Consider the following 26,512-nt stretch of genomic DNA (forward strand, 5'->3'; position numbering starts at 1 on the left):
TGCTTTGGTGAGATGCTAATGATTCTGATAATGCATGAGATTCCAACTTAATACCTAGGATCTTCTACCAGGCATTAAAGGGCTAAAATTAGTCCATATCTAAGTAGTCAGTCAGGATTTCCTTGAAGTAGCATTTTAACTAGGGTCCTAGCACTAAAAGACAAAACCTCAGACAGACAAAGGTAGTCTGGCTTTCACTGGGCATGGGGACATTTATACATAAACCCCACCCTTATTAATGTAAAGTTAGAGGAACTGTGTTTATTTTTCAGTACAAGCAAACTTCAAAGCACATTTTGAACAGCCACTGCTAATGGTAAGAAACTCCATATTAATAAAGGGTTTTGGAAAGTCTGAAGTACAAAACAAGTGTTATAGCTAATCAGTTTGAATTATTTTACTTAACTACTCTCAGCCCAAACAGGTGTTCTCATAAGGTTTTAGGTCCAATAATGAAACTGTACATAGATTCAGGATAGCAATTTTGCATATGGTGTGTGTATAAGGTACTTGTTCTGATCAAGGGATATTAAGCCCTCCACCCCTCAGCAGGAAAAAAAAATACAATCTGTGTTGATCAATATTTTAATATAACAAAAGAATTATCAAGCATGTATCAAACCCAACAAAAGTTCATGGCATTTTCTGTAATGGGAAAAAATACAAATATTTAATTAAAAATAGCAGTTTTTTAAATGAGTGTGCCAAAAAGGGTAAAACCAGCACCATTCATGTACAGATCAAGGAAAGCATGTGTCTCAATTCAAAACATGGAATGGAAACATACACCTCCCTTTGCACTCTCTGACTAGGGAAGTATTTCTGTGCTGTGTGTGTGTTCAGGGAAGTTCATGTAATTTTCCAGAAAATAGAATAATTTAATCTAATTTTATTTATTTGGTCTGTTTAATTAAAAAAACTTGCTACATTTACAGATCAACTGGGTGACTGGACCTGCTTTAACATACAGTAGACAGGATATAAAATTTAGTATTCATATCTTGACAGTGCTTTAACAGTCCTCTGAGAGTGAAGTGTTCTAGTTAAATAAGATGTAGGAATGTAGCAAACTTGTCACATATACAGTAAAACCCATCATTACATATGTGGGCACAACTTAAAAGATTCATTTTATTCACAGCTTGCCAGAATTTTCCAATGGTATGTTTAATAATGTATTTGTTTGTAATCTGCAAATCATAGCTCCTACTGGTGATTCTTAAAAGGGGCTTGTTCAGTTATTGAAAACAATACATGCTTTCTAAATGGGTACTACCAGTAACTCATCTGTTAATGCAGCAATTTTGTTACTTTGCAAGTATGCTAGTGGGACACGTTTTTCTGTTTATTTACATACCTGTAGAATAATTTTAAACACAAAAAGGCTTTTTAAAGACCTAAAAAACAATTGTATATTTTCTACTTTTCATCCAGCCAAGTGAAGTACATCATTCAATAATAAAATCGTGATTCTAAGCATAAAAATTAACCATATTGTTCACACAACCATGTTTGTCAGTACACTCAATCACTTTATAAATCCCACACTAAGGCCCTTAATGTTTTTTTTAAAATGTAACTACTCATTCTAGCTGAAAACCTTCTCTCGTATAATAACCCACTCCACATACACCACCATGCACATATGAAGAGTTGTATACTAACACCTTCCCCACATACCATCCATTCAAACACACACACATGCAGTACTTCAAACATCTTCCAGTACACACACAGTGACAGTACTGTGACACACTGTTCTTTTTTGTTTTACAGTTCATCATGTCCCTCTGTGGTCTCTTGGTCTTTCAGTTTGAATTCTTCAGCTGTAATCTTGCCATCTCCATTTCGGTCCTGATTTGTGAACATATTTTTAACAATCTTTGCAGAGTCAAAGCCAGGAGCTAGTTTTCCTTTGCCAGAATCAACCTGAGCTTGAATGTATTCTGAAAACTAGGGAGAAAAAAAAAAGTTCACAATAGAATAATTAAAATCACAGACTAAATGGTTATTTTAGAAAGACCAACTATTAGTTCCTTACTGCTCAATACTAACTACCAAGGTCCTAACCACTGGAGGGGTGGGAGAACATATATGTTATTACCCTTAGATCTTAAAAAAGAGGGGTGGGTGTGCGTGTGCGCGTGCGCAAGCAACTGTAAAAGCTGACATGGAAGCAAAAGTAACATTTCAATAAATTTTCCTCAAGCAAAGTACTAATCCATTTATCTTTAACTACTCCTCCTATAACTTTAAAAACAAACAAACAAAAAAACCCATATACCTAGAGCTATAAAAGGGCTGAGTGGGGCACTTGCGGTCAGTGGGAAAAAAATTAAATCAAAATGGGAGTCCTCGGGTTGCTAAAGTTTGAGAACCGCAGTGTTAGAATAACCATAAACTAACAAAATGTTGAGCTTCAGTATAGGTAAAGACTGTCATATTTAGCATATCGACTGATATTTTTAGTAAAAGTCAGACAGGTCACCAGCAAGAATGAAAAATTCATAGAAGTCCGTGAGCTGTCCCGGACTTTTACTAAAAAAAAAGTGTGACAAAATGAGGAGCCTGAGCAGCTGGGAGTTCCAAGGTCCCCCTCTGCTGGCAGCTCTGAGCTGCGGGGGTTCCCCCAGCCGCCAGGAGCTTCGGGGTCCTCCCCTGCCACCCAGGAGCTCCGGGGGTCCCCCCGGCTGGCTGGGAGCTGCAGGGAGCTCTCGGGGTCCGCCCCGCTGGCTGGGGTGGCCAGAAGTGGTGGGGGTTCCCCCTGCTGGCACCGGCAGCGGGGAGCCCCAGCAGTCCACCCTGCCATCCGGCACTGGCTGAAGTCAGAGGTCTTTGGAAGTCACAGATTCCATGACCTCCATGACTAAAATCACAGCCTTAGTTATTGTTAACCCTGGAATGAAATCTTGTTTAACATGTAAATTTGCATGTGTTCTAACACAATCTAATATTCCAATGCAGGCATTTGAGTGAAGTAGGCGACCCTTAGATTTTTGTCTAAAGGCTCCAAGAAATCCGATTCTTAAAAGGCTTCGGCTTGCCTAAATAGTCACCATTTGTTCTTTTGACATCTATATTCTGTAACCTCACGTCCCCTGGAGGGATTAAGTGGGGGAAGAAAAGAAAAACAAACAAACAGGCAGTAACAGACTGATCAAGATGAAAGTCCAGTACAATACCACAATTTTGGTAAGAAATTTGGAGGCCTCAGAACCACCTTTTCTTTGCAGACTCTGGTAGAAAGTTGGCTGGCTATCAGGGCCTACAACTCTGAGGCCCTCCTAACCTTTAAGTAAAATTTTGCGGTTGCCAGGGGTAGCTTTGACAATACGAGAGACAAAAGGGAATCTCAGATAACCAGAACCAGACAAAAAACAGGGTCAAGGCCTCTACCTTGAGCAAATCTTTTAAACCAATTCCATAGGACGCTAACTTTTTCTAGTAGTAGGCTTTCAAGACTCCAACCGGCTGCCTTCAGATAGGTATAAGACATCCTGCCCTAGAATCCCAGTAGCCATATTGTCAGTTTAAGGGATTGAGAACCAGAGCATCCATGCCCATTCAGCCACAACGAAGATCACTCAAAAGCTGAAGTGACTATAAAAAAAATTTAAAAAAAAGTTTCTGAAAACAGCTAACACTCCACAAATTTTAACCAAGAACGGTGAGCCTTTTTTTAAAACAAAAACTACTACACTGTTTAAGAACTATTTGCAAATAATTCTGTCAGCTAACGGAGAAAGGAAGAGGATCACTGGTATTGCGACTGCTGTGAAAGGTGGAAAGAGTAAATGAGGGGTGACTAGAAGAGGTATGTACTTAGACCCTCAGTCTATTTTATCATGTCTCACAGAAACTGCACACCCTCACTTAGCTGCCAGTTCTCCTGACAAACAGTTCTATGACTAGGCAACAACATAACAGAGAACTTTCAAGCTTTCTGACGAGAGATGCCACCACACACTGCCCTAAACTAGGCCCTGATTCAAAGGAGACTTTTCCATTGGATCAGGCCACTAAAGCATAAAGTTTTTTCTCATGCAACTGTTGGAAGTCTTTGTCATGGGATTTGGGATGTAATCCAGATCAGTAAAGGGTTGTGTCACCATTTGCCCTTCAACCCTTGGGTGCCTTAAATGCTTTGCTGCTGTAGCTCCCAGCCTGGGGTGTTTACTGCCAGCCTACAAGCATGCAAGTCACACCCTGAGTGGCTGTGTGCTGTTCAGTAACTCTGACCCCAACAGCCTGTCTACAGCTGTACAGCCCCATCTGGCTTCCACCAGCCTTGGTTACCACCAGCAAGGTGACCCTAACATACCCCCAGCCCTCTTCTGGACAATTCAGCAAAATAATATCTTTATTTGTTCTTCTAAAGACACAAAAGCATATCACAGTTTATTAATCTACTGGGTTAAACACACCCTTGTATTTCAACACAGCACTTAGTTTATAGTAAAAATAAAACAGAATAACAATAGGACATAGGTTAAGTGATGCCAAGTAAAAGGAATATCGTTAGAAAGGGCTACAAGCAAATAAAAGTGAAAACATGCATCTAAATCTTAAGTCTAAACCTTAATCTAGCAAGGTACAAGGTTTTTCAAGATGGTTTCTCACCTATATTCAGTTTTCAGAGATTTCAAACCCCGGCCCCTCCTTGGTTGAAGGACCCATCGTTCTCAGCTTGCAAGAGCTCTGTTCCCTTTTGTCTCTCTCTAGCCATGAATGCCAAAGATGGCTTCTGTCTTTGCTTACATCTTCCAAAAAGTTAAATGATCTCGTTTTAAGAGGCAGGATGACCTCATGCTATTTTTCCCTTCCTACAGGTTCCTCATCACCCTGTGTGTAAGTGGGGCTTCCACTGTTTTGATTCCACCATGCTGAATTTGCATAGAAGACAGGTAAATAGCTAGAATACTTGTGGCACCTTAGAGACTAACACATTTATTTGAGCATAAGCTTTCGTGGGCTACAGCCCACTTCATCAGATGCATAGAATGGAACATATAGTAAGGAGATATATATACATACAGAGAACATGAAAAGGTGGGAGTTGTCCTACCAACTCTAAGAGGAAAAAAACTTTTGTAGTGATAATCAAGATAGCCCATTACAGATAGTTTGACAAGAAGGTGTGAGGATACTTAACATGGGGAAATAGAAAAAATGTGTGTAATGGCTCAGCCATTCCAAGTCTCTAGTCAAGCCTACATTGATGGTGTCTAATTTGCATATTAATTCAAGTTCAGCAGTTTCTTGTTGGAGTCTGTTTTTGAAGCTTTTCTGTTGCAAAATTGCCATCTTTAAGTCTGTTGCTGAGTGGCCAGAGAGGTTGAAGTGTTCTCCTACTGGTTTTTTTAATGTTATGATTCCTGATGTCAGATTTGTGTCCATTTATTCTTTTGCATAGAGACTGCCCTGTTTGGCCAATGTACATGGCAGAGGGGCATTGCCATCTCTCATGTCTGGGAGGGAACCTGTTCCTCCCTGTTTTGGCCACAGACTTTAACACACAATACTATTTATCCATCTTTCCTCCTATAGTGTTAATATCATTGTGAAATATATGTATTAATTTGAGGGGTAATCCGCAGAAGAATCCTTTAAAATGGATTCTTCTGCGGATTACCCCTCAAAGTAGGGTTTATTCAAGCTGTGAAGAAGGAGACATGGAGTCTGGTAGTGAAGGAAACTCCATGTTCTTTTTTCCCCCCACTTGTTAGCTTAATAGCTATGTTTACCTAATATGTCAAAATGGACCTTCACTATCTTTTCTTGAAAACCGGGCTGCTCAGATAATCAAATATACATTCATTTGTCTAAGGCAGACCAGGCTACCAACTTCCTCGACATGCCTCATTTAAACACACTTTAGTCCTAATTCCAACATATATCCATAACTCTTCACACACACATTATGCAAGAATATTAATGCTCAGTGAGTTATCAGTTTTCAAATGATGCCTCCCAAGGCATATATTGTAGAATGATTATTACAATAGTGTAGTGTGAATACAGGGTAACCTAGGATCACAGTCTTACAACAGAGAGCAAAGAGAATGGAACTATCACACTGCTGAAAGCTTTTTAAAAGAGAGACAGTAACATCAAATCTACTCAGCTTCAAATAATGATTTAAAATCGTTTCAGGGTCTACCCCTGCATTTGAGCCCCCTAGGTGCTCTTTTTTAAGCAAATTTTCCTTTAATAAACAAAAAATGTCCCTTACGTGTTACATCTAAAATACTGACACAAACAGGGGCTGTCCAATGCAGAAATGATACAGACTGACTAGATTATTTTTCCCCTCTAATCTCAGTTACAATAATCTCAGGTGCTATTTGTAACAATAGCAGCCACAAAACTTCAGATAGAAGTGTGATTTTTTTACATTTTGATCCAACACCCTTTCTCACATCTTCCCCTCAGCCCCTTTACAGATCAAGCTCTGGTACCAACAATCACATCCAAGCTTCTCCCTTCCCATTCAGTTCTGAAACTGAATGTACATAACATCTGTTCTGTAGACAATAGCCTTTCAGCCCTGTAAGAACAGCGCAGCTACAGGAGATAAGAGGAAAATTAAAGAGGAGAGAGAGATAATAGGAAGGAGGAAAACGGAGTTTAGTCTTCTAACCACTTGTCTTTCTGCCTTTTGACAGCCCATATTGTTCTTGGTAGGGTTTTTTTAAAATGTAAATTTAATTTAAAATGGCAGCTTCCTCCTGTTAACTTGGTAATAACCATAGCCTGGGTTGGATAAACTCCAAAACTTAAAGACAAAACCTGATTTATCCACGAGCTTCATGGTGATGGAGCTAAGAACAAAATTCTATGCAGGTAGTTTTACCCCTCAACTTACCTCCTCCAGAAAAACTTCTCCATTATTGTCCTTGTCAATTTCTTCAAAGAGATTTGAAGAGACATCACCATGCCAGACAAACATGTAGCCATCAGGTAAACCAGACACTAGTTCCAGCAGTTCGATGTCAAAAACTAATACTGCACTACCAGGAACTTCTCCTTCTGTCACAACAAATAGCACAGTTACGTATTAACGTTCAGTTATGTGGCAAAAGGACAATTAAGGGTTTTTTCACAATTAAAAAACATGTCTATTACTTAAAGTGCAACTACAAGTGCTTCATGAGGGGTCCGATCCAAGCCCAATGAAATCAGTGGGAGTCTTTTCATTGACTTCAATGGGCACTGGATCAGGCCATATATAAACAGCAAACTGGGACTAGACCATACAATATTTGGTCACATGCAGCACTAGATATTTGCTATTAGTGACACATGTGATACGAGTTTTTAATCTTAAAGGCCCCGACTCAGGAAAGGCACATAAACATGTTTAATTTGAGCACTTGCTTAAGTTCCATTCATTTGCTTAGGTGCTCTTCCTCAATAGAAAGGCTTTCCTGAATTGGGGGCCTAGCCAACTTTCAATCCAGTTATTTTGATAGACACTTAATATAAACGTTAAATCTTTCCTTAATAACTGTGTCCCGTATTTTTATTAATAAAAATGAAAAAGGTATATGGCAATATATGGCAACTGCATATATCCTCTAGCTACAGATACAAGATTGTCTTTGTTGTCTGATATATTTCCTTCACTGGGACTCTTCATTGAGGGGGTTGAATTTGCATGATACTGTTTTTTTTAAAAAAGGAAACAAATCAAAAAGGAACTTCTGTTCCAAAATGAATAAAGGAATCACACCAGATATGTAAGAAAATACTAATATATTCAGAATCATGCTAGCATTTACTCCAGACCGTATGTCCAATGTAATCTCAACAGTGTCAAATACCAATGACATAATTTTGTAGAATTTTTAAATACATTATGGTGTTTTTAATTTATTAAAATTATATAAAATTATTAATTTATAATTTGTCTTGGATTCACACACAAATCAAAGAGGTGTTCAATTAGTCTCTCATATTTGTTCTATATTAAACTCATTGTGATGCCTGACACTGAATCTTTATACAACAGAAGCTGTCTATGTTCTTTAGAAATCCAAATCAACAAAGTCAGAGTGAGCTGTAGTGAGTTTGATATCATTAGGACACCATTCCCCACGTTCTTTTAATTGCACGGGCCAATAATAACTCCATGTACTAGGAACTGATAGTCCTCTGAAATTTCAATGTTTTATAATTAATTCTTGGAGCCCTATAATTCCAAATTAAAGACTCAACCTCAGAGTTCCTCCTGCACATAAACTCTAGCCCATGCATAGCTACAACGACGCCAATGAGACTGTTCACACGGACAAGTGGAAGTGCAGGCCCAAGTACAAAATTATCAAACCATTCATCATAATGCCTAACTTTTAGCACTTAGAAAAATGATTGGGATTCACAAAGCCTGGGTTCAGCACCTAGGCTCCCTATACAACAAATGGGAAGAGACGGGTACCTAAGAACGGTATTCACATGCAGGGCTTTGGAGCGGAGCCCGGAGCTGGAGCGCGGAGCGGCTCCGGAGCAGTGGAGCTGCAGGTTTTTGCCTGGAGCTGGAGCGAACCTGGAGCACAGCTCCAAGCCCTGCTCACAAGAGGCAGCACTCTGAGTGAGGAATTGCCTGAGCTAACCAATGGGAGATGCAAAGGGAAGGTGTGTGCCCCAAGCCCTGCCCTTCGCAGGGAGTTAGGAGTCTAAGTCTGGACTGCAGGAAGGCACCTAAATCTGGTTTGGATTCACAGTTGTGAACCTTCTCCTGGAATCAGGTGCCTAAGGGGTTTCTTGCAAGAAACAATGGAAGATGAGGAGCTCCCTCATAACTTTTGGCCCTGTGGTTAGGGTACTCACCTGGGAGTTCCTCACTCAAGTGTCTAAGATGTCTAAGATGCTTTGTGAATCTAGCCCTACTGCCGACAGCATTCCATTAAGACACATGGAGGCACTGGCACTCAGTGGTGTCCCATGGTAATCAGCACACTGGCCAGAAGGTCACATTTTCAGAGCCATATTATTCAAGATGGAAAGTTTATTTCAACCAAACACTTTATTAAATTACTGGCATGGAAAAGCTCCAAAGAGAGCACTGTAACACTGTTGGATAATTTTAAAAATGTAAAAAAACCCAAATGTTTAAAAGTAGTATTTTTCCTTACCTTTTCAAACCACTCCTACCCTCCTGCCCCAGAAATAATGAAAAACAAGATTAACACCACATACCTCAGTCACTCAGTAGGTAATAAATTACACCACCAGTTGCTATTAGGTTGCATTTACTTACCAACACCAGCTTCTCCATAACCAAGATGGGGCGGAATAACTACTGTTCGTTTCTCTCCAACGCACATATCTCTAAGACCCATGTCCATCCCCAAAACAACCTGTCCTGATCCCAGAACTATATTATACGTTTTACCAAGACTAATCCTGAAAAATAAAAGAAAGAATTTTTACTACTTCCATGTTACCACTCAAACTGTACAGTTTCTATATCAAAGTCCCTTTGTGGCTAAAAATCAAGTTTACCTCTAATGCTATATGCTTCTAAATAGCCAAGTGGCGTAATTGCTGAGGTAACAGATTGCATGTGATAGAAGCTTCAGACATCATGGTCACTTGAATTAAACCTGATTAAGGATTTTAATCCTCCCAATCAAAACTCTGAAATACTTTTGACATTCAAAAAAGGGCTTCTTGCCTCGCAAATATCTTGGGGGGGGGGGACAAAAAAAACCCAAAACTTTGTAAGCCACAGGCCTGATTCTGCAAAGCCTTAAGCACATGAGTAAGTTTACTCACACGAGGAATCCCCTTGGTTAAATAAACCCAGCTGGGATTTTCAGAAGAGTTTAAGGGAATCAGGAATCAAACTGCCATTGAAATTCAATGGGATTTGGTCACATATCTTCCTTCAGCTCCATTAAAAATTCCAGTCTGTGTGTCTAGTATATTAGGTAACTAATTTGAACCCCAAAGCAATTGAGGTCTTTATCATTTCTAAGAATCTTGCTAATATTTTTGTCCTATCATGTTATAAATTATGACATGCTACTGGGGTCTTATTTCTAAGATGTATTTTTATGAAGTGATAAATTATATATACTTTGTTTGCAATGTTGTTGTAGCTGTGCGGGTCATAGGATATTAGAAAGACATGGTGGGTGAAGTAATATCTTTTATTGTATCAACTTCTGTTGGTGAGAGAGATTCTGTATATTTCAGTCACTCAGAAGGTAATAATTATACCGCCGGTTGTTTATTAGGTTTCATTTTCTTACCAATGTCAGCTTCTCCACAACCAAGAAGGGGCAGAATAATAGCTGTTAGTCTCTCTCCAATGCACAGTTCCGAGACCCATATCCATCCTCAATACGTTCAATAAAAGATATTACCTCACCCGCCTTGTCTCTCAAATATACATTATAATTCTAAAAGTCACGTTTGCAATCTTAGGACTTTTTACTGACACCTGTCCTTGCAGCATCTGAGTGCCCCTTTTTCTGTCAATCTCTTTCCTTTTGTCATTTTTTGTTGAATTGTGTGACCCTGAGCACAGAGCCTCTATAAGGAAAGGACGGATGATCCTGTGGTAAGGGCACTACCCTAGCACTTAGAAGACCTGTGTGCAACAGATACGACAGTGCCCTGCAACAGCCTTATAGGCCTGGCTTGACATGTGTAATTGGAGGTGGGTGAGGTGTCATTTCTTGGGAAACAGGACTAGGGAAGTAAATGTATCAGCTGGCTGGAAACAGAATGCCTGTACTAGCTAAGATTAGGGGAGAACACTCGAGGAACCATTTACAATGGACAAGATAAGTCTGGAATGCCAAGAGAAAGTTGTACATGGACAAAGCAACCAAGACAATCCCAAAACATGCAATGCAGCATATAGGAAATGCAATGCACTGTGTACATGTATACAAAGGAAGAGGTTTTACTGTGTAAGTCTGGATGTGTGGTACGTCCTACATCCACTGTGCTTGAGTCTGATCAACTGAGCGTAGCTTTGCTGTATGCCAAATAAAGGAAATCTGAGTGACAAAACTGAGTTCTTGGGGACCTGAGTGGAAGGGGTCCTCGGGGGAAACCCCAACAATCCTGGGAAAACATTATGGAATTAAGTTAAACCTTACTGAATTACGTTTAATATCTTTGGGATCCATTGTATTGAAAATGCAAATGTTTGTGTGCTATTGTGGGGTTGTATGGAACACCTCTTTAGGAGAAATGAGGATTTAATGCAATCTCTGGGAGACAAGGTGAACTTCAAAAGACTGTGCTGAACAATACAGCAGAGACAATTGATCTTTTGAGGCAGCGTGTATAAGAGTGGAATTCCTAGGAAGTACTGGGGCTGGGGGGTATTGCAAACCCCCACCTTCTGACTCAGCCTGTACAGCTTCACCCTGAGGAGGGAACCTTTGCTGTGCTGATCACCTGTTACAGGAGGACGGTTCAGAGACCCAATCTGGCTTCTCCAGGGACCAAAAGACAAAGAAAGGACTTTTGTTTAAACAGCCTGGTTTTAAACACATTCGGGGCCTTCGTTCTGATCCAGAAAATGGGCAGGACCTCTGGTCCACGGATGGTCCCAATCCTTAGGGTCGGGCTCAAAGAACTGACAAGGGGCAGAGCCCTTGTGGAGATTGGGGGTGGAGAGAGAATCTAGTAAGCTTATTAGCATGCATGTAGGTTCTTTTATGGTGTTTAATATGTTCTCCGTAATACTACTGCCCTAAGAATAAATAAGTTTGCATAGAAAGAGATGTGTGGTAGCTTAAACAGTGGGCAATTACACTGTTCTCAGTCTCTGAAGAGGAAGGAAGCAGGTCTGCTTAGGCAGACTGTCTTTTGCTGGGAATAACATAATGAAAGCAGGGAACTAACTGTTCAGCCTGGAAATACCTGGGTCAGGAAGGAGACAGACATAGGTCTCCACCCAAGAGAGGCAATGGCTAGAGTGCCGGAAGCCTGCAAGTGGGTGCTCTTGCAGAACCACTGAGGGGAAATACAGGTGCAGTTGCCCTGAACTGTGACACAGGGTCCCTGCTTCACCACAGACTTCTTGTGTGACCTTGGGCAAGTCACTTAGCCACTCTATGCCTCAGTCTTCCATCTCTAAAATGGGAATAAGAGCACTTCCCTACTTCAGAGATGTTGTGGTGATAAATGCATTAAAGATGTGAGGTGCTGAGATACTATGGTAATGGTGACCATATAAATATCCAGAGAGAGAGAGAGAGAGAGAGATTCAACAGTACAAGTTATAATGAAAACTATGAACTATTTCTGGTGTTTATGTTGTTTTTTGTTTTGTTTTTTTTAAAGTAGTCCTTCCCTACCTCACCTTCCAAATAAGATACAAATAAGGTAAATTTAACAGTACTAATATTATTCAAAAAGATGAGGTGTGCACAGACCCAAAAACAGAACAAGAGAATTTATTCAGTCATAGCAAACACTGTCTGAATTTACTTCAGCTCAATCCAAAATGTGGTTGATCTAAAATAATCTATTTTATGTCACAACAAGGAAACAAAACCAGTTAAGAAGGATCAGCACAGCAAAGAGATTCAGCTGACCTTTGAACGAAGGAGACAAGGGTTGCCAGCAGCTTTTGCCTCCATTCACATTCCTAATGTGTTCAGTAGGCAGGAAGTAAACATTGTCAGAACCCCTATGTCCCCCAACCTGACCCACCACAAACATGATCACGATCCAACCATCAACAGTTTCTCCATGAAGATCTCAGCTGCAACAGAACCTAATGAAACATCCTAATTCATGTGTATCTTGTTCATCATCGTGGTGACAATTTCTGTGTTCCTCTCTCACATCCCTATTTCTGCTGTCCCCAACTCTCTCCCTTTGGTTGCTCTCTCCCCATTTTTCCCTATCTGCAAAGATTTTATAAACATTGTCAGACAGGAAAAATAAATTGGTCCCATGTTAACATGAATATTTTAACATCATTGTCAACCTTTTTCCTTTTGAATATCCTAATTGCTTTGTATGCTATTCATTTTGACCCTCGCTTTCATAGTTACATAGAATATTTCATATGTCAAGTGACGTACTTACGTTGAGTCTAACAACGTGCCATCCAGAAGTGAGGCATTGTAGTGGTACTTCAAGTAATCTCCTTTCTTACTCAATACTGTGCAATTGGAAGGTTTGTAATGAGTAGTAATGTTGACAGAGTCCAAAGGGTTATGGAAGTCAATCACATGGATGTCAAAAACCAGTACTGCAGATCCTGGAATCTTTCCTAAATAGTAAGCAATCATATTAGGAGAAACAAATGGCACCTACACAGGTACATACTGACTTCATACTGCACACAGTGAGAATATATAAAATGTTGAGTCTTCTGAGTGATTTTGTTCTTTGTTTCAATTTACATTTCTCAGAATTAAAGCACTGAGTCACCTCGGCACACAACAACAACATAGATACAAGATGCTTCCAAAGACAGTCACTTAAAATGCAGAGGACACCAATGAAAAGTACTATATTAGCAGTCAGTTCAAGAATTAAGGAAAACATTTCCATCATTCAAGGTTTTAAAACTATGCACTCTACTTTGAATTTTTAATAGCACAGTGAAGCTGGAAGTTTACATTTCCTGTGACCAACTTAGCCACTTGACTGGTACCTCACATACCAAATCACTATTAAAGCAGCAAAATTGTAACAGAACATCAACACTTCCACCATGCACTGGCAACTGAATAGCAGCAGAAAAGGGGTTAAACTGCTTGAAAAATCTTGACAAGTATGTGCTTTTTCTCACACCAAAAGTATAGTGTGATTATTTTACCAACAGCGATAGATGCATCCACAACCACCAATGGGTTTCTTTGCTATAAGTCTAATTCCCAATTAGCACAGTGAAATGTTGTCACAAAAATTAAACATTTCTTAAAATGTTATTAATGGAAAATAATGGTTTATGTACTGGGAAAAGCTTTTTAAAACACAAGCACACAACTGTGATTGACTAGAGAAATTGACATGGTCACACTATAGCAATACCCTTCCTAGAGGCGAGTAAGTTTTCACAAAGGAATTGTGACTGGGTCAGGCCAGATGGATACAGGAGAGTGTTCCTATTGAGAACTGGGACGTGGGTGAGCCCCCTGCTAAAAAGCCCCTCCCCCAGCCTAGGGAGGAGCTACTAAACCCAGAACCCAACTGAGTTCGGGGGACAACAGGCATGGTGGTCAAAGGGCCAAAACTAGGGAACCAGAAGGGGACACCAAGCAGAGAGCCCTGGACAGCGTCCACCACTCCTCAAACGCGTCAAGAGATCTGGCGGACGCTGCCCAGAGGAACTCTGCCTGGATACGTGAATGGATAAAAGAACGAAAAACAGCCCCACAGTCGCAGGCCCCTCCCCACCCCCACCAACCTTCCCCTCCCTGGTGTTACGAATGGCCACCTTGGCCACGGCTAGGAGGAAGGTGACGAGGTCGGCCTCGAATTGGGTGTGCATAAATAAACAAAGTGCGGGGAGAAGTGCAGCCAGAACCTCAATAAGGGGTTCTGGAGGAGCCAGAAAAGGGGCTGCAGCCTGTGCCAAGGTCTCCCTCACACCACAAAAGGGCCAGGCTTCAGGGACAGAGGTAAACCAGCCAAGTACACACCATTGCTCACAGCTCCATGGAGGCCATAAGCTGAGGGAGAGGCACCGGAGCAGTCCTGTCCAGCCCCACAACCGCCCAGTCACCCTGCCCTCTAAACCGTGCCAGTTCTCCGGCGGAGACGGATGCGTGGCAGAGAAGTAAACACCAAGATAGAGCAGCGGACCCGCGCTCCACCGGATGGCATGAAGCATGGGTGGGAGGGAGCTTGCCCGCCACCCGGCCCCGACCACCGGGCCAGAACTCTTGACCCAGTTGACCCAGGCGGAGGAGGCCGCTGAATAAACAGTTTGACAAGCCTCCACCCGCACCAGGTCGTCCGGGTCCTGGACCACAATGAGCACGTCGTCAGCGTACGCTGCCAGGACCAGCCGCACCTCCGGCTCACGCAGCACCAACCCCGTCAACCTTTTGCGAAGGAGACAAAGGAAGGGCTCAACGGCCAGAGTGCACAGCTGACCCGACAGCGGGCAGCCTTGACGCACCCCTTGCCCGAAGCTGACAGGTGCGGTCAGGGTCCAGTTGAGCCTGACCAAACACTCTGCGGAGGCATACAGCACCTGGAGAAACCCTACAAACCGGGGCCCAAAGCCAAATGCCCGCAGAGTGCCCAGGAGATACCCATCATCCATCCGGTCGAACTCCTTCTCCTGATCCAGGGACAGGAGGGCAAACGACAGACCATCCCTCCACCCAAGCTCCAAGAGATCCTGGACCAGATAAAGATTATCGAAGATTGTACTGCCTGGGATGGTGTAGGTCTGGTCTGGATGGACCACGTCCACCAGCACGGACCGCAGTGATATGGCCTTCGCCACGACCTTATAGTCCGTGCTGAGGAGTGAGACAGGACTCCAATTCCTGAGATCACAGAGGTCCCCCTTCTTTGGCAGCAAGGCAAGCACCGCTCGCCTGCACGACAGAGGGAGGACTTGCTCTTCAAAGACTCAGCCCAGACGGTGGCAAGGTCTGGGCCGAGGACGTCCCAGAAAAACGCGGTAGAACTCCACAGTCAGCCCATCCATGCCCAGAGATTTATTGGTGGGCATAAGACGGAGGGCTTCCGAGAACGCAGCCAGAGTGAGAGGCAGCTCCAGCCGGTCCCGGTCGCCCGTGCTGACCGTTGGGAGTCCATCCCAAAGCATTCCAGAGGCATCAGCGTTGCCTCTGGAAAGGCCTGGAGCTCCTCCCGCTTCTCCCGGTATGCTCCACAGAGGGGTAGATTCTCGGGGCTAGCAGCCAGACACCACTCCAGCTCTAAGACCTCCTGCTCCAACTGCTCTATCATCACATCCCTCCACCAGCTGGCGCCCCGGGTGTGACTACGGCAGAAGAGCCAGGCACGCACCTTCCCCACGTCCCACCACCGCTGCACTGAGGGAAAGGCACACCTGTGTTCCTGCCAGGCCAGCCAGAACTCCCAGAAGGATGCCATAAAGCCCTCATCCTCCCGCAGACTGTTATTGAAATGCCAATAGGCCAGCCCCAGCCTCTCCGAAGAAAGAGAGGCCATCACGGCCACCAAATGGTGGTCTGAGAACGGGGCTGGCCGAACGCTGGAGGAGTGGGCCTGTGAAAGATGACAGCGAGAAAAATAAATGCAATCCAACAGAGAGTGGCTTAACCGTTGTTCCCCCACCCAGACATAAGTGAACATAGAGTCATCATCCGGGTGGTGGTCGCGCCAGATGACCACCAGGGAGTGATGAACTACGATCTCCCTGAGGACGCCTGAGGTGGCCGGGCTCGTTTCAGTCCCTGTGCGGTCCCGCTCCTCGAGGGTGCAGTTGAAATCTCCACTTAGGACCAAGCACTCGTGAGGATCTAAAGAACCGAGGAAGGCGGATGCCTGCTGGAAGAAATGCACACATTCCGGGCCGGATGTCGGGGCATAGATGTTGACAAGATGCAGTGTTGCCCTTCCACCTGAGCCCGGAGGTGCAACAGGCAACCCGGCATGACCTCGGTAATCCCCAGCACCTCAGGCTGTAGGTGCAGGGAGAACAGGGTCGCCACTCTGGCCTGACGGGCAGCAAGGTGGCTAAAACAGACCCTGTCCCCCCACTCCAGCCGCCAGCTCACTTTGGCAGCTGTGTCCGTGTGGTCTCCTGCAGGAAAATAACCGAGTACCCCCCCTTCCAAAGGAAGGAGAGCACCTGGCACCTGCGGAGACCCAGCCTACAGCCCTGGGTGTTTAAAGTGGCAAAGATGGACAGCGACATAAGGAGGGCTGGGGATGATCCTCGTGGACAGGGGCGCTAGCGGTTCCCATTAGACCCCGCAGCAAACCGTGACTAACCCCAAAAGCCATCAGGGCGTCATGGAAGCTGTGGGTCCACTGGTAAGCCACAGCGTCCCGCTTCCTGGTCCCTTTGCCCTCCTCCAAAATGGCCCTCATGGTCTGGAGAACAAGATGAAAATAGCCCCAGCGCTGAAGAGCGAGATGCACTCTGTTCGTGGAGCCATGAGTATCCTCCAAGAAACAGCGCATCTCATTCCACAGCGTGGCAGTGACCCCGGGGCGTCCCCTGATTGGACCTCCCTGCCCGCCCCGTGGCCTATCGAGATGGGCAAGCAGGGATCAGATCTCCGGCGCCGCACTGCCCGACTCAGCACTCGGTACAGTGGCAGACGGAGAACTGCAGCCCCGGATGGGCCAGGAGAGGGGAAAACAAAAATTGCATCCCGGGGGCCCTCATAAAAAGGAGGCAGCAACAGGAGGGAAAGAATAAAGGTTAAGGACAGGAACAGAGACTGGTACAGGGTCAGGGTCAGGGACAGAACACAAATCTAGGACAGAAACAGGGTCAGGGCGGGGAAGGACAAAATCAGGGGCTCAGGTGGCAGAGCCACTGAGACACAGAGCTTCTCGACCCGACACGGTGGGCCAAGGGGCAACAAAGGATCGGGTTGCCCCCCACAGCGCCAGGCTCAGGTGCCCCACTAAACGAGGCTCCCATGATTACAGCACTTGGCAGGGGTGGGGGCTGCAGCCCTGATTCATAGGGCAGAACACCCGTAGGCTCAGAGCCTGGCCTCTCGGCATCAGCCATCACCTCACTGGGCACGGCGGTGTCGGACGGATTACCAATCGCAGCCGAGCAGATGGTCAGGTCCTAGGGCAGTGCAGTGGCCAAAATGGGCATCCACCCAAGGCGGCGGGGTGGGGGGGAAGAGGGGGAAAGGAGGATGGCAAATAGCAATCGCCCTTACTGAGGCCCTCTAACAGGGGGGCATCCATGCACTCGGTGGTCGAAGTCAAACCTAGGGCCTCAATCTCATCAAAAATAGAGGTAAAATCCCCACCCGCCTCTACGAGGTCCTCCTCAACAGCAGCCGGGGCAGTAGCCACTTTGGCTCCTACAGGGGGCACAGATGGCAAAGCGGCAGGAGGGACAACTTCCGTAACCCCCTCAGAGAGGGACTCCATAGGAGAAACAGTACTACCCATGTCCACGGCTGCAGTGACCTCAGCCGACTCCAAACAAACATCAGCAGGGGAGTCAACGGAAAGCCCAGCACCAGCGGCCCCCCTTCATAGTTTTACAGGGGGTCCCTTGCTGGGCCCATGCTCCCTGCTTTCAGCACCTCCCTTGCACGAACTCCCAGCTCCCCAAAGAGGGGGGCTGGCCAGCCGGGTCAGAGCCGGGGAACGAGGGAGTTGACGGGAGGGTAAGGGAAGAGGAGGGCAGGACACAGGGAAAGGGACAAACTCCCCCTGAGGCAAGCCCTGCTCAAGTCCCGCCACCGGCCCTGTCACCCTCTCCTCAGCGGGCCCTGGGCTATCACTCACCACAGCAGCAGGGCCCACGCGCTCAGCTGGGCACATCCGGGGGGCCACCGGATGGCCCGAATGGAGTTGCCAGCGGTCACAGATGGAGGAGGGGCGACCCCAGGGTCCGGGCGATCAGAGCTGCCGACAATGGTAGAGCTGACACCCTTCCAGGTATCAGGGGTCCCAGATGCCCCTCCGAGCTGGGGCAATCCCTCCGGACATGTCCCGCCGCCTGGCAGAGGAAGCACCAGACCTCCCTAAGGAATAGTAAACCCGGTACTAGGCCCCTCAATGGGGCACCAGAAAGGACCCCTCCAGAGCCACTCTGTCACGCGCTGCCGCGGCACTTGAACCTGCACCTGCCGGCGGAATGACAGAACGTGGTGGAGGGCGGGGTCCTTACAGCCCAACGGAAGGGGGCTGAGGACGAACAGGGGCTTCCCCAGGGTGGAGAGGGATGGCAAAAGGGCGGCATTGGGGAGGAAGGGAGAAACAGAGGAGACCACCACCCGTACGCCCAGGTCCCCCAAAGGCTCAAGGGGGACGTGAACACCCCCATCGTCAAGCCCCGCTACACCGCCTCATGGACAGCAGCTTCCGACGCCAGGGAGAACACCACCTTCCCAAACATCTTCAGAGGCCGCCACCACGGCCATGGGCCCCACCACCAGCACCAACGCCTGCACATAGGTTTCTACGTGGGGAGAGGCCGACTCCAGGAGGCAACACACCCCGTGCTCCCTGGTGAGGGTGGGAAAGGGGCCCTGGCCGCCGGGAATGGTATTCCAGGAGGCGGCTGGAGCAGACGGCGAGCAGACGGGCAGCAGCCACCTGGGCGTACAGTCTGGGGGCTGAGGAAGCAGCACCCCCAGGGCTGGTGGAGGGAACAACGGGAGAAGGGGAGGCTGCGGCCATTGACAGAGCCGCAGCGGGAGAGGGATCCATCGCCATGGGAGGTTTCGCCTTCCGGGCGGGGCCCTTGCCCTTTTTCGTCCCCCGGCCCTTCCCACCGGCCGAGGGAGCGATCTCAGAAGTGGAGGCGGCAGAGGTTGCGGCAGCAGCAGAGTCTTGGGAGTCCCTATCCGTGCCCACTGCCACCAGTCCCTCAGTAAGAGTGCTGACAGATAACCTGGCAGTGGCAGTCAAGGCTGCCATCGCAAGTGGGGGGGGTGGGGGACTGAAAGGGACCTGCAGGGAAGCTGAAAGCAGAGTGGAGGGGCACCCACAGAAAAAGGACAGAGAGAGACAAGGGACAACTCCCAGCACAAGATGAAGAAAACTGGCTCCCCTGGCTGCACTAAGGAAAGGAAGGGAAAACTAAGACATCATAGGGGAGTGTGCATCAGTGAAGGAATCAATGAGGAAAAAAAGGGGTGCGGGGGGGAATCTCAAAACGCCAACAACGGAATTTGGACTCGCAGGCAATAAGGGCAGATCGGGAGGGAGGGCAAGAAGCAAGGGGGGGGGAATGAAGGGGAGGGCCAAATCAGGTGTGCCTCAGGCATGCAACAAAGAGCAGGGTGGGTTCAAAAACAATCAAACCAAAGAGGGGGAAATGGAGCTGGCAACCACGCCTGCACCGCAGGGCAAGGGCAGGACAAACTAATCGAGCACCAAACAACAAAACAGGGCAAACCAGAGCAAACAGAGCGGCTAGAAGGGGGACGGGCAGGGCAGGCAGCAAGGAGAGAGGGGGCAAGCAGCTGCAAGAGCAGGGCAGTGGACGAGGCAGAGGAAAAGGGGGCCCACTGGCCGAACGCAGCAGGGGAGGGAAAGGAAACGAGCACCTACGGGCATCTGAAAAACAAATGCCTGCTCACTGCCGCTACTTTCTCTGGATGGTTAGAAAGGCAGAGCAAACTGCTGGGCCAGGGAGCAGAGAACAGAGCCAGAAAGGCAGGTGGAAGGGACGGTGGTGGTGGCAGTAGAGGAGCGGATGGACTAGGGGGAGGGCTCCAGGCTCCCCACAGCAAAGGCACCTACCACCACAGAAGCATGAATGTTACAAACCCCCTCCACAAAACAAGGCCTCCTCTACTCCCTCCTCAGCTCCAGCAGCAGTAACAGCTCTCCAGCAGCAGCAAGGGCAACAGCAACCCAGCTAAGGGAAGCCCCAAAAATGATGGAAAAAGTGGGGCCTTGCACTCCCCTCTGAGGGTCACACCAGCAGGGTCCCCACAGACACCACCACAGCAGCAGCCACAGCCGCCAGGGGGGGTAACTGGCCAGCAGGACAGCCTTGAAAGAGTGGAAGGCAGGTATCTCAGCCTTCAGAACAAACAGGTCCCTTGTTCCCTGGGTACCGTAACAGGGGCAGTTCTGGAACCAACTAAGGCAGGCAGGCTAATTAGGACACCTGGAGCCAATTAAGAAGAAACTGCTAGAATCAATTAGGACAGGCTGGCTAATCAGGGCACCTGAGTTAAAAAGGACCTCACTTCAGTTTGTGGTGTGCATGCAAGGAACTGGGAGCGAGGCATGAGGTGCTGAGAGTGAGAAGACATATTGCTGGAAGACTGAGGAGTACAAGCATTATCAGACACCAGGAGAAAGGTCCTGTGGTGAGGATAAAGGTGGTGTTGGAAGGAGGCCATGGGGAAGTAGCCATCATGCAGCTGTTCCAGGAGGCACGCTAGACAGCACTCTAGCACTCGCCCACGTCCCAGTTCTTAATAGGAACACTCTCCTGTATCCATCTGGTCTGACCCTGTAACAGAATTTTAATTGTATGTTATACATACACACATCCTTTGTTGTTGCATGCATCCACTGTTTACAGCAGCCGCTTAGGTGTCTACAAAACTTGTGGCTGTGGAAGGAATGGGGAAGAAAACTTAACATACAAAAGTCCTTTAGCATACACAAATTTATTAAAATCTACAGGAAACAGGCTCTCACTGCAGAGTTTATAAACTCGCAGACTCCTGGCTCCAGTAACCCGTTTGTCTAAACCATAGATTATCCAAATAATTTTCATGTCCCCACCTACAGTCAGACAACTGAGACTGTATAATCATATCTAGCTACCTAAAATCTTTTTGAAGACTCTGGGCCTAATTCTGCCACTTTTACACCTTTTGAGTACTATATTAATATACACTCCTTTTGAATATCAAAAGAGAAGGATAAACACTTTAGAGATTAGCTAGTTTTAATTGCTCTGAAGAACAAAGGAAGCAATGCTTCCTATGAAAGACTGTACTGAAATAAAAACTGAGCTCACCTCTTCCTTCTTCTCCATATCCAAGATGAGGTGGAATTATTATTCTTCTCTTTTCTCCAATGCATACCCCAAGCAAAGCTTCATCCATCCCTGCGATCACATAACCTTTCCCAATGTAGGTGTCATATGTATGGTTCCGGGAATAGCTATAGAAAATATTTTGCTTTAGTGACACTATCCGTATCAGCAGTTTTGTAACTTACCTAGTACTATAGCAAACTTACACACATGTATGTTTCCTTTTCCCACTTTGTGATTGTAGTTTTTCAAATTGTTGTGTAACTTTAGCATTCTTTTTAAACCAGTTAAATCCAGATACATTACTGTGTTCTATCGCTGTAGCGGCACAAAGCAGCCATCATGTAGCACTGAATCTGGCCCATAATGTTTAGCCAGTCACAGGTGCACGTTTTATTACTTATGATGGTTAAACCAATACTGAGGAACCCTGGCTTTGGAACAACTTTTTTGCAACAACATCTCTGCAGGATACAAAAAGTCAAGAATTACCTCCGTAGATTTCTCTCCTTATAACTAAATGAAATTAAATGTTAATAAAAGTAACAGTTTTCTCCCCCTCAGTTCAAGCACTGCTTTAATCAGTTTTTATAAATAAGGTACTAGATTCATTTTCACCCCCTCATACTGTCTCATTTTGTAGCAACAGCAATGAATAACTACTGTTAGAATAAATGGATATCTGGGTGACTGCCACCTGAATCATCTACTAGAGGAATGGAGAGCTGAATAAGCTCCAACAAGGAAATGCAGGTAATATCCCTCCCTCCTAAACTATTGGCCAAGCATCAAAAGGCCAATCCCAAGCATTTGGACCAACATCTGTTACTAAGGAGAACAAATCTACCACAAAAAAGATGCTATTGTGTGCTGCACCTCTTGGAGGCCAAGTACACGCACAGCCCAGGGGAGGAAGCGCAGAACTGGTGTTAAGCCATCATAATGGCCCTGGGATTCTGGACGGCAGTGCAGCCCCTGGTGTAATTTAGGCAACCCTAGCTGGGTTGCCTGTGAGTAGCCCTACAACTTAGAATTGCCCAGAATGGGTGTAGAGATCATTAACACATCTCCTACCCCCAGCCTCACTCCTGACACATTCTCTATGCCAGTGGGAAAAGTCCCCCAGGCTGGCTCCTTTTGGATGACTAATTACACGTTAGATATTGTCTTAACGTGTAACTTCTGCAGGAAATTAGAGGAGTGGCATTGTAAGAATGCATGCCATTTTAATGAATAAATTTTAACTAACATTTGTCAGCTCTTTAACATGATGTACAATTATTCAGATGCACGGGTTACACAACATCTCTCACTATTTATTCACAATGACCAAGATATAAATGCGAAGGAAATTTTCAAAAACTGAGTTATTACAGAAAAGATGAGACATCAGTTTACATTTTTATAAGAGGAGAAAAATTTTGACAGGTAACACGGTTCCTATGCTATGCTTGAACTCTATAGTGTATTCCCCACTGGAATACGCAACACAGGGCTTTGGCATTCTATTTGCACCTCTGTCACTGACTCTGAATCTCTCTGTATCTCAGTTCACCTATTGTAAAGTGGATAGCCTATAATTCTATTAATATAGATAAATTAATACTATGTTTGGAAAGCACTTTGAGATCAGATTACAGAAGCCATAGAAGCATAAAGTAGTATTGCTTTATTTATTCTACAATGGTTTCATTGTAGTCCATCTTAAGACTTAAGTCCATCTTAAAACACAAGTCCATCTAGCCCAGTATCCTGTCTTCCAACAGTGGCCAATACCAGGTGCCCCAGAGGGAATGAACAAAAAATCAAATGATCCATCTCTTGTCACCCATTCCCAGCTGGCAAACAGAGGCTAGGGACCCCATCACCATCCATCCTGGCTAATAGCCATTGATGGACCTGTCCTCCAAGAACATATCTAGTTCTTTTTGGAACCCTGTTATAGTCTTGGCCTTCACAACATCCTCTGGCAAGGAGTTCCACAGGTTGACTGTGCGTTGTGTGAAAAAATACTTCCGTGTGTTTATTTTAAAACCTGCTGCCTATTAATTTCATTTGGTGACCCTTGGTTCTTATGTCATGAGAAGGAGTAAATAACACTTCCTTATTTACTTTCTCCACACCAGTCATGATCATATCATATCCCGCCCCAGCAGTCATCTCTTCTCCAAGCTGGGAAGTCCCAGTCTTATTAATCTCTCCTCATATGGCAGCCGTTCATTTTTGTTACCCTTTTCTGAACTTTCTCCAATTCCAATGCTTCTTTTTTGAGATGGGGCGACCACATCTGCACACAGTATTCAAGATGTGCACGTACCATGGATTTATATAGAGGCAATATGATATTTTCTGTCTTATTATCTATCGCTTTCTTAATGATTCCCAACATTCTGTTTCCCTTTTTTGACTGCCACTGCACATTGAGTGGATGTTTTCAGAGAACTATCCACTATGACTCCAAGATCTCTTTTTTGAGTGGTAACAGCTAATTTAGATCCCCATCATTTTATATGTATAGTTGGAATTATGTTTTCCAATGTTCATTACTTTGCCTTTATCAACACTGAATTCCATCTGCCATCTTTCATCTTCTTGATAAGAAGATAACATTGCACACATTTTTCACCATATGGCTTTATAAATTGAAGTGTTCCTGGACACACAGAATAATCTTATTAATTATGAACTGACCCCTACTTATGTCCTTTTTTTCTTTATCACAGAGATTTGTCATTGATTTTAGTATTTTTTTAAGGACCTGATTCTGCAAGGTGCAAAGTTTTCAAGTAGGGAAGTAGGATGCTCTTGTGGTAAGGCACAGGAGTAGGACTAAGAGATGTGGGTTCAATTCCCGGATCTGCCAAAAGACTTCTCTTGTAATCTTGAGCAAATCACTTAATCTCTGTGCCTTAGTTCTCCAACTGTAAAATGGGGATAATATTTCTTTTCTTCCACCCTTTGTCAGTCTTATCTGTTTAGAGTGTAAGCTCTTTGAGGCAAGGGCTGTCTTCTACTATGTGTATACAGTGCACCTAGTCCCGTGGGCCCTAACCTCAGGTGGTGTCTTAAGTCATACAACAATTCCTCTTAATCCCACTGACATGCTCAAAGTTTTGAATTACTTCTGATAAGGAGATACACCCTCCCCGCTCCCACTCCTAACTACTGCCTGAAACGCACAAGTCCCACATGCTTTACAAACTGATGGGAAATGGGAAGAATTCCAGAGCATTCCTACTCACTACGACAGTGTTATAAGAAGCCTCATATTACACACACACACACACACAGTATACTAGGGGTAGGCAGTGGCATGCGTGCCGAAGGCGGCATGCGAGCTCATTTTCAGTGGCACTCACACTGTCCAGGTCCTGGCCACCGGTCCGGGGGACTCTGCATTCTAATTTAATTTTAAATGAAGCTTCTTAAACATTTTAAAAACCTTACTTACTTTACATACAACAATAGTTTAATTATATATTATAGACTTATAGAAAGAGACCTTCTAAAACGTTAATATGTCTTACTGGCACATGAAACCTTAAATTAGAGTGAATAAATGAAGACTCGGCACACCACTTCTGAAAGGTTGCTGACCTCTGCTGTATACTGTACACATATAGACTGGTATTAACAATAGTTAACTCTTGTATACTGCTTTTCATCATCAGAGCTGAAAGTGCTTTACAAAGGCCAGTATTATCCTCATTTTACAAATGGAGAAAACTGAGGCACAGAGAGGGGAAGTGATTTGTCCAAGGTCACCCAGCAGTCCAGAGCCAAAAATAGAACCCAGGTCTCCCAAGTCCCAGTCCAGCGCTCTATCCATATAATGGATAGAAGTTTGGTTACCTGGAATCAAATAACGTGCCGTCCAGCAGTGTGCCATTATAGTGATATCTGAGAAAGTCCCCAGTCTGGCTTTTTCGCTCACAGGATTCAGGCACTTGTTGGTTCTCAATAGTGATGCCATCTTTCGGGTTATGAAGATCTAGCAGAGCCACATCAAAAACCAGAGAAGCTTGACCAGGAATCTCTTTACCTACGTGTGAGATGGGGAAGAAGGAATTAAGTCAGAGCAATAGTTCTAGAAAGAATTCAACTTTTTGATCAACCTTTTCATGATATAATATTTTGTTTTCACACCCCAGATAGCAGATGTGGCTATTAGGACAATGAATTTAAAAAAAAAAAAAAAAGGTACTGCAGAATTAGGGGCCCCCCCCTCACATAGCCAAATCTGCTTTCAGTCATCCATCCAACGCTCCACCGGGGGCGGGGTAGTCCTCCAATCCCATTATTTTATTTATTCTAGGTATATTTATACTGAACCCATTGTGATAACACCCGGTCATACAAAATACTGGTTTCTCCAATTAAAGATGACAGCAGTCTATGTACCGTGTGTGCATCTGACCAGGGTCTCTGAATTAGTGAGCATTTCCATCATACTTTTGTGGGGGGGGGGTGTATATATAACAACAAATGGGATAGAGAAGGTATACTGGAACTTCTGTTCCCCGTGTCCCATAAGACAAGGAAAAGAGTTCACTCGATGAAATTAAAAGCAGCAAATTCAACATTGACAAAAGGAAATACTTATTCACACAATGCATAATTAGACTGTGGAACTCACAGGAAGTCGTTGAAGTCAAGCAAGATTCAAAGAAAGATTGGATATTTATATGGATAATAAGAATATCCAGAGTTATCATAATTCATGATGATAAAATCAAGGAAGGGACATTAAACCTCATTGTTCAGCACTAGAGCCAATTTCTTAATATTCAGGATCAGGATGAGACCTAATGTGGAGGGACAGGTGCCTCATATCTGCCTACTATAGCATTCTTGCCTCTTCCTTTGAAGTAT

General features: G+C 45.0%; 1 protein-coding gene across 3 annotated transcripts in view; it reads right to left on the minus strand.

The window, feature by feature from the left end:
• Positions 1-571: 571 nt before the first annotated feature.
• FKBP9 (FKBP prolyl isomerase 9) overlaps positions 572-26,512 on the minus strand; it is a 54,801-nt gene continuing 28,860 nt past the window's right edge. For all 3 annotated transcript variants that reach the window (XM_045005727.1, XM_045005726.1, XM_045005725.1), the window contains 6 exons: positions 25,493-25,682; positions 21,623-21,768; positions 13,063-13,249; positions 9,260-9,405; positions 6,866-7,029; positions 572-1,953 (listed from right to left, as the gene is read on the minus strand). In XM_045005727.1, the coding sequence (XP_044861662.1) occupies positions 1,771-1,953; positions 6,866-7,029; positions 9,260-9,405; positions 13,063-13,249; positions 21,623-21,768; positions 25,493-25,682 (1,016 nt within the window). In that variant the 3' untranslated portion in view covers positions 572-1,770. The remainder of the gene's footprint in view (positions 1,954-6,865; positions 7,030-9,259; positions 9,406-13,062; positions 13,250-21,622; positions 21,769-25,492; positions 25,683-26,512) is intronic.

The sequence above is a fragment of the Mauremys mutica genome, chromosome 2, assembly GCF_020497125.1.
Source record: "Mauremys mutica isolate MM-2020 ecotype Southern chromosome 2, ASM2049712v1, whole genome shotgun sequence".
Classification (NCBI taxonomy): Eukaryota; Metazoa; Chordata; order Testudines; family Geoemydidae; genus Mauremys; species Mauremys mutica.